Source organism: Tachysurus vachellii, chromosome 11, assembly GCF_030014155.1.
Source record: "Tachysurus vachellii isolate PV-2020 chromosome 11, HZAU_Pvac_v1, whole genome shotgun sequence".
Lineage (NCBI taxonomy): Eukaryota > Metazoa > Chordata > Actinopteri > Siluriformes > Bagridae > Tachysurus > Tachysurus vachellii.
In genome coordinates this window covers 8,023,115-8,040,334 of record NC_083470.1, presented here as the reverse complement: position 1 = coordinate 8,040,334, position 17,220 = coordinate 8,023,115, and the positions used below count along the sequence as shown (strand labels likewise).

Here is a 17,220-nt window from a genome sequence, read left to right as displayed (position 1 = left end):
TGTTCATCACAAACCAGAGAAGCAGAGGATCACCTCTCCTCTCATCAGTGTGAAATCTGCCTTATAACAAGTTCCCACCGTCCCTCATTATCATTTCAGAACAATGAGACATGACCGGCTCAGGCATTTTAACACTGGTCCTCGATGTCGGGTTCAGCTTAAACATTCACAAAGCAAATCTGATTTCAGACTAGGTGTTCAAGAAGTGTGAAATTGTCCCTTATTAATAGCTAAAGTTCACCTAGGTTGTTGTCGATTTTTTTTTTTTTTAATACAATTCTTCCATCATCTTGGCAGCGTTCCAGGCAATTTCTCCAATATTGATTTGAATATTTTAAGCATTCAGGATAGTGAGTGCACTGCAAACAGAGGCAGACTTGTGAATATTGACAGCCATACTTTTTATTCTAACCTTGTACTATTGTGTTGGCAGCCTCTCAGCAGTTCACATGTTATCTGTCTCTCTCACATGCTCTTGTTTCCTAGTTCCTATATATATATATATATATATATATATATATATATATATATATATATATATATATATATATATATATATATATTTTTTTTTTTTTTTATTTTATTTTACTCTGTCCTTCTTTTTTTTATGTATATTTTAATATATTTTTATTCCTTCCATGTTCTATCTAAATACTTCTTATTTCTTTCTGTTCTGTTGCTTTTATCCTTTCTCTGATTTATTATTTTTTTTCAGTAGTCAAATCGCGTTTTAGGTTTTGATAATATTGATTTATTCTCACTGAGTAGTAGGCTTTGATTATTAAAGAAAACAAAACAAAACAAAAAAAAGCACTCAGGAAGAGGGGGAAAAAAACAGCAGCACTGGAATAATTCACAGCAATTTGTCTGCAGCCTCAGTTAACTATCCTACAATCTTGTGCTTTCTCTGTTCTTCACTTTGCTTGACCTAGACGGATGTTGTGTTCTTTCAGGTGTGTGAGTGTGTGAGTGTGTGAGTGTGTGAGTGTGTGAGTGTGTGAGTGTGTGAGTGTGTGAGTGTGTGAGTGTGTGAGTGTGTGAGTGTGTGAGTGTGTGTGTGTGTAGACGGCACCACAACGTAGCGATAATAGTGGACAGATTGTGATAAGGGATTAGCTGTTTTCAATCCATCATTGTGGGAAGTGCCAGAGCCTTGCTGGGTTGTGATTAACCAAACTGCTCGGAGAAATTCGCAAGTGACTCTGGAGTTTCAGGATGAGAGCAACATAGCTTTGTATTACATGTTAAAATGTAAATATATTACTCAGCTATTAATCTTATAGGTAAATACGCGACATAAGATCAACATACAAAATATGAAACTATGATGGATTAAATCCAATGAAAAACATAGTAAAGACATTTAATACATTATGTGCATTATATGCATTTTATTGTTTATTGTAATATAGAGGTCTCTGTTTGACATATATATCTTTATAACAGCGCTTGTGTTTTCCTAATTCTAAAGACATTTTATTTATTAACAAATACCAGGCTTTATTATACAATTATAATCGTGTTATACAATTATAATTACATTTTACATTAAATTATTTTTTTTTCACTTACGGCTATAAATAGGCAGATTTTTTTTTTTTACCCTTTTAAAGCTCTTATTAGTTATAATAAGACAAAAACATGCACCTTGAAACCAGAAAGCAGAACAACGTAGGCAAACACAAAGGAAATAAACCCTATCCTCTGAAGCTTGGAGTTCTCTGTAGCACTAGTTGTGTATTTGAGTCTTCTGACTATGAGAACTTATCAATGGTTATTGTTATTCTTTTCTTCTATACATGGACATTGTCCTGAGACTCCACCATGACTAAACAAAATGGGCAGAAATTCTAAAGAATGTAAAAAATTATATTTCAGCAGAAAAAAAAAGCTGAAATCACCAGAGAGGAATTTTATACCTCCAGAGAGTCATTGCTTAATACACAGTCCTCCACTCCAGCTCACTTCGGCCATGCAATAATGAAACTGGCCCGTACCCATGGAGCTGAGCCAGTTTCATTATTACACTGCCACATTCACCTACTCCTTGTATTTATTTTTAACAGAGAGGAAGAGAAAAAAAAAATGATAAAAGTACCACAGGGATCTGAATATGTATCTATTTGACCATCTCGGTAACCTTTGCTTTATTGGACTGCTCTCTAAAGAAGTGCAGTTTTGAAATGTGATTTTGCTGACGTGGAGTGTGCCGTGGCCCCCCGGCTCCGAAAAGGAAAAACTCGACTACCGAAACTCGCTGCGTGAAACTCGCAAAAGGCTTCTGTACGGATTCCGTTTGATCTGCATTATTCATTATATTAATGACCCCATTAAGATGCTGAAGCTGATGACTGTATCAGTGCACAGCCGTGTGGGTGTGCAGAGGAGGTTGTGTCTTTATAAAAGCTTATCTTTTTTGTTAATAGACACATTATGAAAGAGGAGGATAGCAAAATAAAAAAAAAAAAAAAAAAAAAACAGAGTTACTAAAAGGGAAATATCTTGCTAATAAAAAGAAAAGAAAAAAAAAAAAACGTTCCCTCTTTGCTGTATTCGGACTTTCTTAATGCCAAGTGCAGATGCTCACTATGCTTTATATGCTCGTGGCTGTTGTTCATGGAATAAACGTGTGTTTGTCGCATATGTTAATTCTGTCTTTCTGTCATTCTCTCAGCTCTCGCTCTCTCAGCTGGCTGTGCCTTCGCACTTCCCAACTCGGAGCCACACGGCAGGGTCGCCATGGCAACAGCAGCTTCCCGCTCCACTCGCTCTCTCCCCGATGCCGTCGGCCCACCAGCTGTCACACGTCGTAAGATTCCCTCCCACACACTCGTGCAACAACACACAAAACATACATAAAAAGAACAAAGTGTACACTAACGCTCGTACACATACGCACAGAAAGGGGGTTTGTTACACTATAGCACTACACTGCAGCAACATATACAAGTACTAACAGACTGAAAGTTGCTTACATATCCATATTACTATGTACAAGCACAGATCTTGGCAGAGAACAATTTCTACACTCATATTCTTTCTGTTCCACACAGACAGACTCAGATCTATAGGCATATCTGTCTCAAAGTAGAGTGTCTTCATTATAATTTTCCTTTGGCTTGTTCTTTTCGTTCCTTTTATGGGGAGATGAGTCTGTCTACTACCACGTTTAATGCTGATCGTAGGACTGCCAGACAGCTGCTTTAGAGAAATCTTGGGCTAATGAGACCCCTAATGAGAAATCCAAAGGTGGTGAAGACAAGGCGAAAGTCCCTGAGATGCCACGAGGAGAAATTGTAACTTGTAAATTGTAACCAAAAAACCTCAAACTTTCATTTTCAGGAATAAAACGACCCGAGAAAGTCTCTCGACGATACAGAGAATGTATAAGAAGCCGCACTAGTTGATTAGAGGATTTTGGCCTTTGAGGTTCTATGTGAGGGAACGGTGCCAAGTGCAGACATAAACGTAACTGTTTTGTGATGGCGAGACTCGACTAGCAGCCAAGAGTTGGCGAGTTGGTGAGTTGGCATTGACGACAATTTAAAAAACTGCTAAAAGAAATTGGAGATGATGCTGAAATATGAAACAAATGTAAGCCTGCATTTATTATCACCATATTTAGACTCAAGAAATTGTTAAAGCATGCACAGCAAAGTCCCAAGTTTTCAGATAACACCTAGAGTGCTAAATTTATTCCTGCAGTGTTTAATTCATGCTTTGCAAAGCTCTATTTCATTTGCTAGTAATTAAATTATGTTTAGCGGGATGTATGACTATATCGACAGCTGGTGTTTAATACAAGGAGCTGTGATGCATATGGTCTCCTTACTTCAGTCCTTACTAACAAACTAACTAAAAAAAAAAGAAAAAATTGCTATACGTTTGTACCAAAATACAGTTGGTAGTAATGTTATAAGGCAGTGTGATGTGAAGTGTTTTATTCCTCTTAGACCACAGCAATTTTCCAGCACCGACATCATACCTTTAATTTTGTATCTTGTATTCTGTACGACGTGTATCGTCTGCCATTTACGTCCCGAAAACATCGAAAACGAGCTCTTTGTTATTCCTCGACGTCACTTGCTGTTTTAATACAAAACAAATCACTGTATTCTGACAAACTACACTTGAGAATTCAGCTCTGCTTTGTTTAGAGTTATACGTATAATTTAAAAATGTCAACAAGCGTGGACGTGTAAAAAGGTTTCTTTGACATATTGATGGATTTTTATGGTTATGGAATTATATTGGTCTGTTTATCAACCCAGCTACAACCTCCAAAAAACAAATCTTACTGAATGTTTCAGAGATTTGCACATATGGATTTTAATAAGTGTATGGAAAAAAAATGCTGATGGTTTTAGGTTAATTGTATATTAAGTCTGTAACCTAGTGAACTAGTGTTGATGTATAGATTGCTAGAGACTTTTGTGTGTTTCTCTGGAGTGACTCTAGCTTACCTTATCATGCTGCTGTTGTACACAGAGTGTAATAGTTATGAGAATATTTTTATTTAGTTTTTTTACACACATTTTCTCGTCAGGTAATGATCTTTACATGATCTTTTACACTATGCCTGTTTTTCTTACTCTCCCTCTTCCTCTCCCTCTTTCTCTCCCTCTCCTTCTTTCCCTCTCTCTCTCTCTCTCTCTCTCTCTCTCTCTCTCTCTCTCTCTCTCTCTCTCTCTCTCTCTCTCTTCCTCTCCCTCTTTCTCTCCCTCTCTCTCTCTCTCTCTCTCTCTCTCTCTCCTTCTCTTTTTCGCTCTCTCTCTCTCTCTCTCTCTCTCTCTCTCTCTCTCTCTCTCTCTCTCTCTCTCTCTCTCTCTCTCTCTCTCTCCTTTTCTCTCTCTCTCCCTCTCCCTCTCTCTCTCTCCCTCTCTCTCTCTCTCTCTCTTTCTCTCTCGCTTTTTCTCCCTCCCTCTCTCTCTCTCTCTCTCTCACTCTCTCTCTCTCTCTCTCTCTTTCTGTCTCTTTCCCACTGTCTCCCTCTCCCCCTTCTCTCTTTCTGTCTCTCTCTCATCTTCCCATCCATTTCTCTCTACATCTCTTTCCAATCCATCATTTTTCTCTCATTGATTTAAGGAGCTTTAATTTGGAACGGGTAGCAATACAAACACATAATCTGTCATAAACAAATACATAAATACATAAGCTGTCTGCAGGGCTCTGTGTGTCTTTGAGACCAATTATCGTGATCTGTCTGGCTCAAAGACAGCAAAGGGGAAAAAGACTTGTGTTAAGCTGCCTGCAGTTCGAACGTATCGGAAAGTCGAGGTCGGTCTTGTGACTGAACATCTTTCAGGTGTGATGATTTATGACATATCTGATAGGGTGTGATTTAATTTGATGATTCTGCTGAATCTGCTGGCATGTCATAACAGACAGTTAGGATGCTTAAATGATTTCAGTAATATCATATCACTGATTCAGTAGTAACCTGTGTTTATGAATCATCAAAAGAAAGCACACCCTCTTAAATTCTATAGTTTTACATTTGAGGACATTACACCGAATGCACAAAAATTAATGCCTGCAAACCTCAATGATCTGAATCAGTGTTGTAGAGAAGATCAGAACAAAATCTCTCCAACAATCTGAAAGCTTGAAGAAGTTATTGCTGCTAAACTCGGTTCTGCAAGATTTTTTAATCATAGGGTGTGCTTATTTTTCTTCATTTTGCTTAATTTCTGTAAATAAATAATGACATTGTGTAATATGTCATTTGTTGTTGTGTATCTGTTTCATTTACCTAAATTTAAGACCTGATAAGGATCTGCTGGTTTTTAGGTCTATGTCTAGGTCAAGTCCTGATATGTAAAACCATAGAATTCCAGAGGGTGTACTTTCTTTTTCACATGGCTGTATTTACCTTTACATTTACAGCATTTGGCAGACTTCCATATCCAGAGCATTTATACAGCTGAGCATTTGAGGGTTATGGGCCTTGCTCAGGGGCCCAGCAGTGGCAGCTTGGTGGACCTGGGAGTCGAACTCCCAACCTTTCAATCAGTAGTACAACACCACTCAGCTACTACATCCCCTATTTTTAATATCTGCGTTACACGCAAATCAGCTAGCGAGTAGTTATGAACACATTATATGAATTATTTGTAAACACCAGTTGTCTGCTGTTTCTTTTTTTATTGCTTCACTTCAGTCACTGACTTTTATATCAATGCATCAGTTCAAACAACCTTCTAAACAGTAGTTATTTATTTAGTGGAAATGTAACTTTGTTCACAACTTAGCTCAGCCGTCACTGGTGAAACAAATGTTATACAATACAATAAAGAAACTATTTTTTGCACACTGAAAGGTTTTTACAAAAAAAAAAAAACTTTTTGTTTGTTTGTTTGCCTGTCAGCCTGCCAGGTTCAGAAACAGATATGGCGTAAACAGTCTTTGGTAATTGCTGAACACATGAACATGTGAGTCAATGTTGTGATGAAGCTGCAGGTTTTTTAATTCTATAAACCTCCAGTTTATTATTCATTTACAAATTTTAGCTGTAAATGCTAAGAATTATGCAGTTCAGAGAAAGCAGTTGGAAATGATCAATTAATTGGGGAGCATTTAAACTATTTGGGTAATTTGGTTGGTCTGTGTGTGTGTGTGTGTGTGTGTGTGTGTGTGTGTGTGGCCTCAGTTTAGTCGGCAGGGGTCACACACTTCTACGCACTCTAAGACCTAGGTTCCTTGAGGTTTTAAAAAAACACACAAACACACCTCAGGATGTGCTTTATAAATAAATGACTTGCTCACTTACACACACTCATACAGGATGCTTCTGCTGTTTGTGGAGCGTTCGAGCAGAAGGGTTCAGACCTGTAATCTCAAGGTGTCAGAGCACTTCTGTTTACTTCTGCACTTCTGGAAGTTTTCAGCTGGCCTTTGTACTTCTGAAAGCCTCTCAGGATACAGTATCATGCAGACCTTTTTAATAATCACTGTTTTTGAACATTATACATCTAAAACAAAATATGTGTTGCTCTGCCATTTTCATGAACAGTGTTTTGCATTAACATTATTACTTGCTCTGCATGAAGGGATGTGGTATTAATTTGTGTGTGTGTGTGTGTGTCAGGTACATCCTGTAGGCATAGCACACCTTGAAGTCAGTGCGAGGGAGAGAGAGGGAATGAGGGATGCCCCAGAGGAAGAGTGTGATCTACATGAACTGACCTTCACCCCTGTCCATGCTCCTGTCATCACAATGGGAACACACACAACTGGGTTTGTATCTCACACACACACGGACACACACGCATACATGCACACGCTCAGATTTTTCCTCATAACTTTAGAATCAATTCATTTAATAACATAGTATCTTGTACATATTATTAGTGCTGTACTTCCATGCAGACAATTATTCTAATGCAATGGCAGTGCTGTGCAGCTTAATATATTTTATATTATTTATAGGAAAAAAAAACTAAATTTGTATTTGTTCAGAATGAGGAACAGCACTGAAAATGAGTCCGGAATGAATCAGAAAGCTGTACGGAAATTACAATCATTTCCAGATGTGTTTTATAATCTTAAGGCACATATTATACAGAGAAATTACTCCAAATAGATAATTGTATTTTATTGTTAAGGGCTTTCTGTTATTTCTGGAATACTTAAAGAATACACATGTAGTTTGTTTTAATGTGTGGTGAGAGACATGAGACAACTGTGTTAATTACGTGATTTTTGTAATCATAACCTGAGTCCATAGCTGGGGTTAAAACACATGCAGATGCAGACAAAGCTAACTAAAAAAAAAAAAAAAAAATACATATATATATATATATATATATATATATATATATATATATATATATATATATATATATATATATATATATATATACTGTATATATATTGTAGCGCACTTAGAGGGATTGGGACACAAAGGAACAAGCATAGAGACGGGATTAAGGCAAGCAAGGTCGTGATTTTATTATTCCTCCCAGGTTGGTGCAATCTTAATGCAGCAAAAGGTAAATGAGAAAGAATATAATAATCAGTTCCTTCCTTTGCGGTGCTTGGGAAGAGATCCCGGCTCCAATTCCAGACAGCAGAAGGGGGGGGCGCTGTGACCAGGGGAAACAGTCCTTCTCCAGGAGTATACCATGGGCTGGATCGGCGATCTGAAGCTCTGGATCCGCGGGAGGTCCTTGAAAAGAATGCCAAAGGGATAACGTCTATTCGTTCCATTAGGCACGCCCCCCTTACCTCCCTGTAGCCGCTGAGCCTGGCTCTCCCGTGTGTTGCCCAGCCAGAGGGTGAGTGCTACAGCGGCGCTCCTGATTGGCTCTCAGCTTTTCGGCGGGAATTCAGCCGCCCCGCCTTGCATGCTGAATCCTTTTTAGCGCTTTCTCAGCGGTGCTGTCCACGGTGCTTAATCGCCGCCTTTTTAGCGCTTTTTGGGGGCGAGGAGCGGTATCTTGGCTGTGTGGGACGGCGGTGCATGCTCCGTCGTCACAATATATATATATATACTGTATATATACAGTTGTGTTCAAAATTATTCAACCCCCAATGCTGTAAATGGTTTTAGGGAATTTAGTGTACATTTGTAATTGTATTCAGAATGAAATCCTACAAGGACTTCTTAAAGAACCATATGCAACCTAAATGACATCAATTAGTTTTGTAATACAGTAGTAAATGTTTCTTTTGTGAATTCTTCATTGACATAATTATTCAACCCCTTAAAGACTACCACTCTGAAGAACAGAGGTTCAATGAAGTGTTTTCAATCAGGTATTGAAAACACCTGTGGATATCAGGGAGCAGCAATAAAGCCTAATAAGCACCAATTAGGCAGCTTTAAAATGACTGTGATACTCAGCTCCTTCTAGACATTTACTGGTGTGGTTACAAACATGGTGAGGTCAAGAGAATGGTCCAGGAAGACAAGAGAACAGGTGATTACTCTTCACAGAAAGGGCAATGGCTATAAGAAGATTGCAAAGATGTTAAACATACCAAGAGACACCATAGGAAGCATCATTCGCAAATTCAAGGCAAAGGGCACTGTTGAAACGCTACCTGGTCGTGGCAGAAAGAAGATGCTGACTTCGACTGCTGTGCGCTACCTGAAGCGTAGAGTGGAGAAAAGTCCCCGTGTGACTGCTGAGGAACTGAGAAAAGATTTGTCAGATGTGGGTACTGAAGTTTCTGCTCAGACAATACGGCGCACCCTGCGTAATGAAGGCCTCCATGCCAGAACTCCCAGGCGCACCCCCTTGCTGTCCCCAAAGAATAAGAAGAGTCGACTGCAGTATGCCAAAAGTCATGTGGACAAACCACAGAAGTTTTGGGATAGTGTTCTGTGGACTGATGAAACAAAATTAGAACTGTTTGGGCCCATGGATCAACGCTATGTTTGGAGGAGGAAGAACAAGAAAAGAACACCTTGCCTACTGTGAAGCATGGCGGGGGGTCAATCATGCTTTGGGGCTGTTTTGCTTCTGCAGGTACTGGGAAGCTTCAGCGTGTGCAAGGTACCATGAATTCTCTTCAGTACCAGAAGATATTGGATGACAATGTGATGCAGTCCGTCACAAACCTGAGGCTTGGAAGACGTTGGACCTTTCAACAGGACAATGATCCCAAGCATACCTCCAAGTCCACTAGAGCATGGTTGCAGATTAAAGGCTGGAACATTTTGAAGTGGCCATCGCAGTCACCAGACTTAAATCCGATTGAGAACCTCTGGTGGGACTTAAAGAAAGCAGTTGCAGTGCGCAAGCCTAAGAATGTGACTGAACTGGAGGCTTTTGCCCATGATGAATGGGCGAAAATACCCGTAGATCGCTGCAAAAAACTTGTGTCAAGCTATGCTTCACGTTTAAAAGCTGTTATAACTGTAAAAGGATGTTGTACTAAGTACTAAGATTGAATGTCACTTGGGGGTTGAATAAAACTGATAATGATGTGAGCTCAGAAAAGACATTTGTGGTTATTTCATTATAAATGTTATGTTATATTTGTCTGACCTACATGTGCCTCTTTGATTTAATTGTAAGCAGGATGACTGAATGATCATAATCAATGTCAAACCGACCAAAACAATCAATTTCAGTGGGGGTTGAATCATTTTGAACACAACTGTATATATAGTGAAGAAAATAAGTATTTGAACACCCTGCTATTTTGCCACTTAGAAATCATGGAGGGGTCTGAAATTGTCATCGTTGGTGCATGTCCACTGTGAGAGACGTAATCTAAAAAAAAATATCCAGAAATCACAATATATGTTTTTTTAACTATTTATTTGTATGATACAGCTGCAAATAAGTATTTGAACACCTGTCTATCAGCTAGAATTCTGACCCTCAAAGACCTGTTAGTCTGCCTTTAAAATGTCCACCTCCACTCCATTTATTATCCTAAATTAGATGCACATGTTTGAGGTCGTTAGCTGCATAAAGACACCTGTCCACCCCATACAATCAGTAAGAATCCAACTACTAACATGGCCAAGACCAAAGAGCTGTCCAAAGACACTAGAGACAAAATTGTACACCTCCACAAGGCTGGAAAGGGCTACCGGGGAAATTGCCAAGCAGCTTGGTGAAAAAAGCTCCACTGTTGGAGAAATCATTAGAAAATGGAAGAAGCTAAACATGACTGTCAATCTCCCTCGGACTGGGGCTCCATGCAAGATCTCACCTCGTGGGGTCTCAATGATCCTAAGAAAGGTGAGAAATCAGCCCAGAACTACACAGGAGGAGCTGGTCAATGACCTGAAAAGAGCTGGGACCACCGTTTCCAAGGTTACTGTTGGTAATACACTAAGACGTCATGGTTTGAAATCATGCATGGCACAGAAGGTTCCCCTGCTTAAACCAGCACATGTCCAGGCCAGTCTTAAGTTTGCCAATGACCATTTGGATGATCCAGAGGAGTCATGGGAGAAAGTCATGTGGTCAGATGAGACCAAAATAGAACTTTTTGGTCATAATTCCACTAAACGTGTTTAGAGGAAGAAGAATGATGAGTACCATCCCAAGAACACCATCCCTACTGTGAAGCATGGGGGTGGTAGCATCATGCTTTGGGGGTGTTTTTCTGCACATGGGACAGGGCGACTGCACTGTATTAAGGGGAGGATGACCGGGGCCATGTATTGCGAGATTTTGGGGAACAACCTCCTTCCCTCAGTTAGAGTATTGAAGGTGTGTCGAGGCTAGGTCTTCCAACATGACAATGACCCGAAGCACACAGCCAGGATAACCAAGGAGTGGCTCTGTAAGAAGCATATCAAGGTTCTGCCGTGGCCTAGCCAGTCTCCAGACCTAAACCCAATAGAGAATCTTTGGAGGGAGCTCAAACTCCGTGTTTCTCAGCGACAGGCCAGAAATCTGACTGATCTAGAGAAGATCTGTGTGGAGGAGTGGGCCAAAATCCCTCCTGCAGTGTGTGCAAACCTGGTGAAAAACTACAGGAAACGTTTGACCTCTGTAATTGCAAACAAAGGCTACTGTACCAAATATTAACATTGATTTTCTCAGGTGTTCAAATACTTATTTGCAGCTGTATCATACAAATAAATAGTTAAAAAATCATACATTGTGATTTCTGGATTTTTTTTTTTAGATTATGTCTCTCACAGTGGACATGCACCTACGATGACAATTTCAGACCCCTCCATGATTTCTAAGTGGGAGAACTTGAAATAGCAGGGTGTTCAAATACTTATTTTCCTCACTGTATACATACATACATTCATACATACATATATATATATATATATATATATATATATATAGGCAAGGGTCATAACCATGGACAGTACAGAAGTAGAAAACATGGAAATCGAGGCTCAGTCAAGATACCGCTAGATATAGACATGGAACAGGTGAACACAGTCAGGTAAAAGCAATGACAGGACAGGCTGGAGACAGGGCTATAGCAAAAGAACAAACACACACACACACACACTGTTTTCCTTGCCTAGAAAACTGTTGTGTGAATTGAAACACATTCTTTATATATTCGCTGCATTGTCTGCATTATATTACAAATTTCTGTTCACGTTTTTGTCTCTGTATAGAATAAAATACTTCATAACACAACAACGACTCTTATATATATCGTTCTCGTTGTCCAGGAATTAGGGAAGTAAACTACATCCTATAGAGAAGAGTACTGAATTATATAAATGTATTTTTTTGTTATTATTATTAGTTTTTTAATTTTATTATTATATAGATATTGTTTTTATTTCTATTTTTTTTTACTGTATTCTTTGTCGTCCATCACCGGCTTATATATAAAATCTATACATCACGTCGTCTCAGAGCAGGCATGCAAATCTAACATTGTGCTCTTTTATTTAGCTTTTCCTGTGTTTTATTAAAGGTCACATATTACTAGAACTACAATAGTGCCTTTAGAACTGTGTTCAAAACAAGGCGTGGAAATATGCGGCTAATAAGCAGTCTGCTTAACTTTGCAGAAAATTGTAGTGATCTACATGTTGTATTATTTCCTGCTTTGTATACAGCAAATTAAAAACCACTGATGGAAGAGTTGGCATAATGGCTTCAACCCAATAATTATATACAGCGAGTCCAGGAAATGATGCTATTGATCATTGCATACTTATTATACTGTTGACACGAACTCACTCATGCTCTTACACTAATGCACTGCTATTGAGCTGAAAGTCATAGTGTGTCTTTGTGTGCCTTGTGTATGAGTGTGAGTGTGAGTGTGTGTGGGGGTGTTTTACGCTGTAGCGGTACTTGGATTACTGCTGGAGGCTGTGCATGCTATTCACACTGCTGCTGTGTGTAAGCACGCCACATTCATCTGTATTCAGCGACCGCACTGGCAAACGAAGCTCACTTCTAGAAAAGATTCACTGTCATAAATCTCATATCGCACTTATTGCACACCATCACTGAGGCCAAAGGCATGTTTTACTCCTTCTCCAAATCTCTGGATCATCCTTTTTTTTTAAAAAAAAAAAAAAAAAAAAAAAAGAAGATATAAAAGGCTTTTTTTTTTCATTTGCTTGTGTGGAGGAGTTGATTTTAACTGAGCAGGAAACTGAGTCTTTTCTAAATGCAATTGTGAAAGAGCTTCAGAAAATGCTCTGAGAACCTGTATACTAGATACTGAATTCTTCTGTACTGACATACCAAACCCATACACGCATAAACATTTAAGCTCTTATTCAAAGTGCAATGCTGCATACTGACTAATGTGAAGAATGCGTCAATGTGAAGTGTGCATGTTTATATTTTACTATATTCACACCATATTTTACTTTATTTCTACCCCAGGAGGATTGTTGTTGTTTATCGGAATGTTGAATATGCATTCAAATGTTTTAGTAATTTGACGGTGTGCGTTTTAGACTCTCAGTGTGGTGGGTTTCACTTGTCAAAGGGAGAATTAAGAATGATTATTGATCGATTTGAATTCCAGACAGACAGACAGACAGACAGACAGACAGACAGACAGACAGACAGACAGACAGACAGACAGACAGACAGACACAGAGACAGACAGACACAGAGACAGACAGACGTAGCAGTTAGCAGCGTTGCAGTCTCGTGGGTGGTGTGGCTGCACTGGCCATCAATCACTTTGTGTGACAAAACATTATTATTTTAAAATGATGACTATTCACGTCGAGTCCATTTTGAGCGCCGACTGGGATCCAGTTTTTCTTTGAAATTGTTTACAGTGAGACAGATGTGAGTAATTCAGAACCCAAGCCTATATCTGATCTGTTTTATTTTCCTCTACAGAACAACTTTGCTTTCCTGCATAGTAGTTTTCCATGCATGTCTGACACATTCATCTAACGCCTGGAAATCAAAGTTCCGACAGACAGGAGGAGTCTGATCATTATTTGAATGGAGATGGATTAGAAGCAGAAAGATGTTCTGGCCCTCGGGCTGTTTTCATTACTCTCATGAGCCTCTCTTGGGCTTCTTCATGCTCACTTAAGTGCTGTGCTGGAGTTGTTGAGGAGCTGTTATCTTGGTCTTGTTCGGATTTGCAGTGCGGGAATGTTGGATATGCATTAAAATGTTTTAGTAGTTTGACGTTTTGCGTTTTAGACTTAATTTGAATTCTGAATAGATAGATAGATGGATAGATGGATGCATGGATAGATATATAAATGGATGGATGGATGGATGGAAAGATAGTTGGATGCTGTGATATACAGGGGAAATGAATTTGCTAGAACATTAGCACAGTTACTTTACATTAAATGTTCCATCCCTTCAGAAAGTATTGGAGCAGCAAGGTCTCTGAAGATCTTCTTCTTTTGATCTCAAACCCAAAATGTCTTTAATGTATAACAATATACAAATTAAGTGGCCTTACTTCTCCGATTGTTTTGGTGGAGATGCAATGCATGTGGATGATTCACCATGTATCTACCTCGATGCATATGAAATCCAACGAAAACAAAACTCCATCTTTGTGTTTTTATTGTGTGATCTCTACGCTGTGCCTTATAGACAATTCTACTGCGTAACATACAGTAGATTTATCTTGCAACTGGATGCTTGAATTTTCTTCTAGATCAATAAAGTATCTGTCTGTCTGTCTGTCTGTCTGTCTGTCTGTCTACTCCCCACAGCTCTAGCAGGACGAGTTCTCGAGGTTTCCTCGCTCATCTCTTCTCTTCCCGCTTCCCTGAAATCCGTGACGAACTCAACCAAGTGGCTGAGCTTATGGACCCTGAGGAGCCGGTGAACATTGACCCCCATAGAGAAGAGGCAGATCCATTGCAGGCCAACACAATCCTCCTTCAGTTCCTGGCTTTTAGCAGGTATGTACACTGTATATGGGTAAATTAACACAACCTGAAATCTACAAGGCTTTGTGAAGTAGAGTTTGTATTATTATGTTGTAGAAGTATGCTGAGAATGTGGATGTTTTGCAAAATTGGTCAGAATAAAAGTAAAAAGTTCTGAGACAGGAAGCAATAATGATTCTTGGTCATTGGTCATAAATCATCATTGGAATGATTTGCCATTTTACTTGGGAAAGAAGACAGAAACAGTCTCTATCTCTCCCTGTGAAGCAGGTGACACTTTGATTAAAGTTGTTCCTTTGACATCCAGATACAGATTCATCTCTCACCTGCCTGCTGAAGCATCAAGCAAAATGCCAAGCAGGAAAAAAAATCGTATAGGCTTTATATACTTAGGATGTGCTATTATTGCAAATGGCAGCTAATTTTTAAATTCTAATGTAAAAAAGAAAATTCTAGATGCTGTAGTGGTATCAGCAATTGGTTTGATTTCATGCACAAATATTTCAAATAGACCAACATCCAATCAGGGATATCTTTCAGTCATTTTGATGATATTTCTGTTGCCTCTCATGAGTAGGAATGTTACAGACTCTGTAACAGACCTGGGTTCATCAGACGTGAACAGAAACTTAAGTTTTGTGTTTTTAGGTTTGAAATGAGGGCTTACAGCTTTTCTGTTGTGGTGTTTGTTATTCAGGGGAAATGCAGTTTGACCCCAGAAGATCATGAGTCTGAAACATAAGCTTAAAAATGTCTAAATCAATAATGTAGCTCTGTCTGTGTGTGCATGCTTGTGTGTGCTTTGATTGTGTGTGCATATGTATTTCTGTGTGTTCCTGTGTGTATGTGTGCTCGCTTGTGTGTGCGTATGTATTTGTGTGTGTTCATGTATGTATGTGCTTGTGTGTGTTTCTGTGTTTTCGTGCATGTCTGATTGTGTGAGTGCGTATGTGCTTGTGTGTGCTTTGACTTGTGTGTGCATATGTATTTGTGTATATGTGTGTCCTTTGACTTGTGTGTGCATATGTATTTGTGTGTGCATGCATGTTTGTGTGAGCTTGTGTGTGCTTTGTCTTGTATGAACAATTGTATTTGTGTGTGTGAGCAAGCTTGTGTGTGCTTTGATGTGTGTGTGTGTGTATAAGCTTGTGTGTGTGTAAGCATGTGTCTCTGTGTGTAAGCATGTGTATGTGTGTGTGTAATTGTGTGTGTATATGTGTGTGTGTATAAGCTTGTGTGTGTAAGCATGTGTCTGTGTATGTGTAAGCATGTGTCTGTGTGTGTGTAAGCATGTGTGTATGTGTGTGTGTGCGTGTACATGTATGCGATTTTGCTTTCATGGGATTATCATCATACATGTCCTCTAGTCTGATTACAGTCCGGTGTAAATCTGCTGCTCCAGATAATCTTTGTATGCATTGAGACACATGTATTACATTGTTATTATCTCTTTATTACATTGTTTTTCTGTTACTGAGACTAGAACTCGGACAATCTGGAGCAATCCTTAGTGCTACAAAGTAGGCCTAGTCTCAGGTGGGTATGGTAGAGAACTAAAATATTCACAACTTTAAATTTTAGAGAGTGTGACAAGCTTTTTCCATTTCCCTCACCCATTTTTTTGTAAGTCTCCAGCTCTCAGCTCTCAGTGCTCGGCTCTCGTGTCAGGCTGTTTTTGGCCAGTCATTGTCTTTGTCTTACTAACAAACACGTCATCCTGTCACCTTGTACAGTACAAGGGGCACAGCCAGAGAGTGTTGGTTAACATAGTGTCTGTAACCCATAGCACTGCCTTTTATTATATATATATATATATATATATATATATATATATATATATTTTTTTTTTTTTTTTTTTTTAATTTAACTGCAGACACATCACCAATGCACAGTACTTCCCTGATATCATAGGAAATGAGAAAGTGATGTATGAGCTCATGCCCTTCTTTCACTTATGTTATGGTGTCTTCAGCCATTTATCACAGCAGATTCAGAGAAAAGAGAGGGGCATTATTTGCTTTTATTGCTCTACTTTGTGAAAACAGAAGCCTGGGGTAGAGTTTCACAATTTTTCTTTACTTCTCTCTTTTTTTTTTTGTTCTTGGTAAGCCATCCGTAGTAGACTATATATAGCAATGCATGATGCTATGGGACCTTTTTTTTTTTTAAATATATGTCCTAGCTTGATAGAAAGGACATTATCTAAGGTATAAAACATAAATCAAATGTTTTTCCTACTGTAACACACATCCTGTAAGGGAAAAGTAACACTTTGGCTTTCACACATGCACTCTAATGACATTATTATATTTAAAGTTGTTTATTATTATTATTATTATTATTATTATTATTATTATTATTATTATTATTATTATATTTATTTTTTTATTTTTTCATAGTAGTAGTAGTATTTGTTTATTTTAATATACTTT

General features: G+C 38.6%; 1 protein-coding gene across 1 annotated transcript in view; it reads left to right on the top strand.

The window, feature by feature from the left end:
* nphp4 (nephronophthisis 4) overlaps positions 1-17,220 on the top strand; it is a 165,150-nt gene that overhangs the window by 95,726 nt on the left and 52,204 nt on the right. Inside the window, exons 12-14 of the mRNA XM_060882077.1 lie at positions 2,675-2,809; positions 7,088-7,236; positions 14,609-14,800. Of these exons, the coding sequence (XP_060738060.1) occupies positions 2,675-2,809; positions 7,088-7,236; positions 14,609-14,800 (476 nt within the window). The remainder of the gene's footprint in view (positions 1-2,674; positions 2,810-7,087; positions 7,237-14,608; positions 14,801-17,220) is intronic.